Below are 3,478 nucleotides of genomic sequence, written 5' to 3'. Positions count from 1 at the left end.
TTCTCTGCTTCCACTTCTATGCCTTGTTGATATCAGTAGAGAAAGCTGAACTGATTTTAATATTTGTATTTTATCTATGAAATTACATATAAGATACTCAATGTTTATGTACACTGGGGATGAGAGCAGTCAAAAGGGTGTATTCTTGAAGGTGTGTGTCCTGTCTAGGATGCAGAATATTTTCTACCTTTCCTCAGTGATCTGAAGACCAAACCTTTTCCAGAGCAGATCATTCTACCAAATTCTAATTTCTTTTTTCAGGTATAGTATTAGATACATTTAGTTAATCTGGTGCATATTTTTATAAGAATATAATGAAATTTCAATAAATTTATCTCTGTAAATGGACTTATGTAAGTGGACACATACAAATGATTATAAGAAATTTTAAATTTTTCTTAAGCGAATGGAGCATATATACTTCTTGGTTCATTTACTCACAAACTTAGCTGGCAATGGGATAGTAAAATTCATTGTGTGTTTTCAATGCACTTTGTTAATATATGCGATAAACCCCAAATGATCTGGACCTGAAAAGACAGCTCAGTAATTAAGCACACTTGATGTATCAATGCTAATCTTGCTCTCCATGCTAGGATTGTGTCTGCCTTAAGCTTGCATAGGCCTTGTGCAGACTGTCACAAAACTGCTACTCATAAATTCAGCTGCCCTGATGAGTCCAGAAGACACTGTTTCCTGTTGTCATCCGCCATTCTGGTCCCAACACTGATTTTTCTTCTGCAATGATCCCTGAACCTTGGGAGGAGAGCATGTGGTAGACATGTGCCATGAGGGCTGACCATTCCACATTCTCTTCTCTGCACGTTGGCTGACAGTGGGCACAGGGCTAATCATTGACCAGTGCAGTGGGTTTTTAACAAGGACTGAGAGCTCCATTCATCTATGTGGACATGATGCGAAGACATTAGGAGTTGGATTCGTACTATAACCATTCAGTAGACTACTATAGTCAGTTCTCTCATAGGGCATATGACATTACCAAAATTATCAACACACATTAATTGTACAAATTAGTGGGTTTGTGAAATTTTAATGTATGCCTATGTGACAATTTCCTTGTATTCATCTTGTCTTCACTCTCTGTTGTCCTCTCCTTTCCCTTTGTCCCCGTTCCACTTCCCTTACTCGTTTGTCTAACTTCTACTTTCAAATAATATTTACTTTCTTTTTCTTTACTCCTTTTTTCTTTTTCTTTTGATAGTTAATTTGTTTTTACAGATGAGAACACATACATATTGTGTATGTCTACATGTCTGCTTTATTTTTGCTTAACATTGTATCCTTTAATACTATCCACTTTCCTACAAATAGCAGGAGCTCATATTTCTTTGCAGCTGAATATGACTCTGTAGTTTCAAGTACAATATTCTGTCCATTTATTGCTTGGCAGGTGGTACCTAGGCTGTGTCTACATCTTGCCAGTCATGAATGGTGCTGTAACACACATGCATATGCAGTGTCCCTCTCATGAAATGACATCTTTCTCCTGGATAAATGCCAGTAAGTGGTATTAGTTGGATCACTGGTCTTTCTTCCTTCCTTGCTTCCTTTCTGCTTTCTGTCTTTTCTTCCTCCTTGCCTTCCTCCCACTCTCTCTCTCTTCTTTTTTCTTTCAGAAAATCCGCACTATTCTGGGTATCTATGTCTACACACATTTCTACCAACAGCGTATAATTATAGAATTATAATGAGGGGATTTCTGATTCTCATTACTCTATTTTTAGCAATACCAAATTTGAAATCAAAGAAGTGCTTCCTCTGTGAGAAATAGCTTTAGGGAGTGTTATGAAGGGTGGAGCCAGCTGAAAGGGCTGAGGTGCCTGTGAAGTTGGAGTCAGTGTTCTGTGGGAGAGAAAAGGCCACCTGAGTTCTCCCCAAGCTTCAGTCTAGAAGGAATGGACAAGGTCTTGAAAGCATTGTTTTTAGTCCTAGGCCTTCACCTAGCAGGTGAGTCATGGAGGAGAAACCACATATCTCAGGATATGTGATTGATTTGGAAGCAGGAGGGAATTGGGGCACCAGACAAAGTCATCAGTCTTGAAACCATCAGCAGATAGTGCATCCTTAGGAACCTAACACCATTTGCTGTTTGCCTGCACAGGGGTGAGTGGCCAGCAGAAGGAAAGACGTGACCAGCAGCAGGTGAGACAAAGTCCCCAATCTCTGAGAGTCTGGGAAGGAGGGACCACAGTTCTGAACTGCACTTATGAGAACAGTGCATTTGACTACTTCCCATGGTACCGGCAGTTCCCTGGTGGAGGCCCTGCTCTCCTGATAGCCATACGTTCAGTGTCCAATAAAAAGGAAGAAGGACGATTCACAGTCTTCTTCAGTAAGAGCGACAAGCAGCTCTCCTTGCACATCGCAGACTCTCAGCCTGGAGATTCCGCCACCTACTTCTGTGCAGCAAGTGCACAGTGCTTCGCAGACACCTGCAGCCCAGACCCAAACCTGCAGCTGAGGCTCCAGCAAAGCCTGCAGCAGGGCTGAGCCTGGAGGGTGTGCAGGAGTTCTTCTTTGCAGGACCAGGTGACAGGTGGCACTGTGAGTGTAAAGATTAGACTCACTCAGCCCAGAGACAGACCAAGATGAAGTCTTAACTTGCATTTCTACATTCTCCCTTTGCTCCTCAAAAACAGTTGGAGTTTTAGATCAATTTCCTTAACTAGTTTAGGGGAATTGTTTTTCCTATGTGAATGTAGAAATAGTTCTCTGTGTGTTTGGTTTGCAGCAACTATAAATGATGAAGGCCCTGTTCCCTACATTCTTGTCATTGAAGTTGTTCATGTGTGGTTATTATAGACCAGTGTCAGGAGAACTTGACTTTGGCCTCTGGGATAGAAATCATATAAACTTTTCTTCTACATTAATCTCCTCTGATGACCATGGGGCAGTGGGAATTTATGTAACCACTGAACTATTCTACTTCCTCATGTTTTCCTTTTATATCTTCATCTACCATCAAGAAATTCACTTGTAAACTGTGTAAACCAGGAGACCCTCACAAGGATGCTGGTGTGTTTAAAATATATAAATGATATCAGTGGGGAGGAAAGAATAAAAATTAATAATATAATGAAAATACACAACTTTCTGTAAAGAAATTATTTTACATGTGTATTTCATAAATGAACAAAATATAAATTTGAACATAAAAGCTTAGTTATTAGAAGCAGCTGCAGTAATTATTGCCATCAGCAATGCAGAGAATTAAAGATTCTTTCACTGTCTAATATTTTGCAAGGATTACTCACTTAATACTATATAAATGCCAACAAGATTACCAATGGAAAAAATTTAAATTAGCTTATAAATTTAAATATTTTTTATGGCACATTGTTAATGGCTATTGTAGCCCTAACTGTTTTGGGAGCTTAGATAGGAGGAATTTTTGAGGCTAGGATTGGTAAACTAGCCCGAGCAACATAGTAAAACTCTGTCTCAGAAAAAACAAAAC

At 39.5% G+C, this 3,478-nt stretch overlaps 1 gene segment (V, D, J or C); it reads left to right on the top strand.

Moving 5' to 3' along the window:
• Positions 1–1,916: 1,916 nt before the first annotated feature.
• On the top strand, positions 1,917–2,511 carry LOC129674404 (T cell receptor alpha variable 23/delta variable 6-like). The segment is given in 2 exon segments: positions 1,917–1,968; positions 2,123–2,511. Coding segments are annotated over 2 exon segments (441 nt in total).
• The last annotated feature ends 967 nt before the right edge of the window (positions 2,512–3,478 follow it).

Source organism: Psammomys obesus, unplaced genomic scaffold (genome assembly GCF_907164565.1).
Source record: "Psammomys obesus unplaced genomic scaffold, mPsaObe1.curated_primary_1811, whole genome shotgun sequence".
Taxonomy (NCBI): Eukaryota; Metazoa; Chordata; class Mammalia; order Rodentia; family Muridae; genus Psammomys; species Psammomys obesus.
Note: the sequence above shows the minus strand (reverse complement) of the source record. Positions and strands in the feature narration are given on the sequence as shown.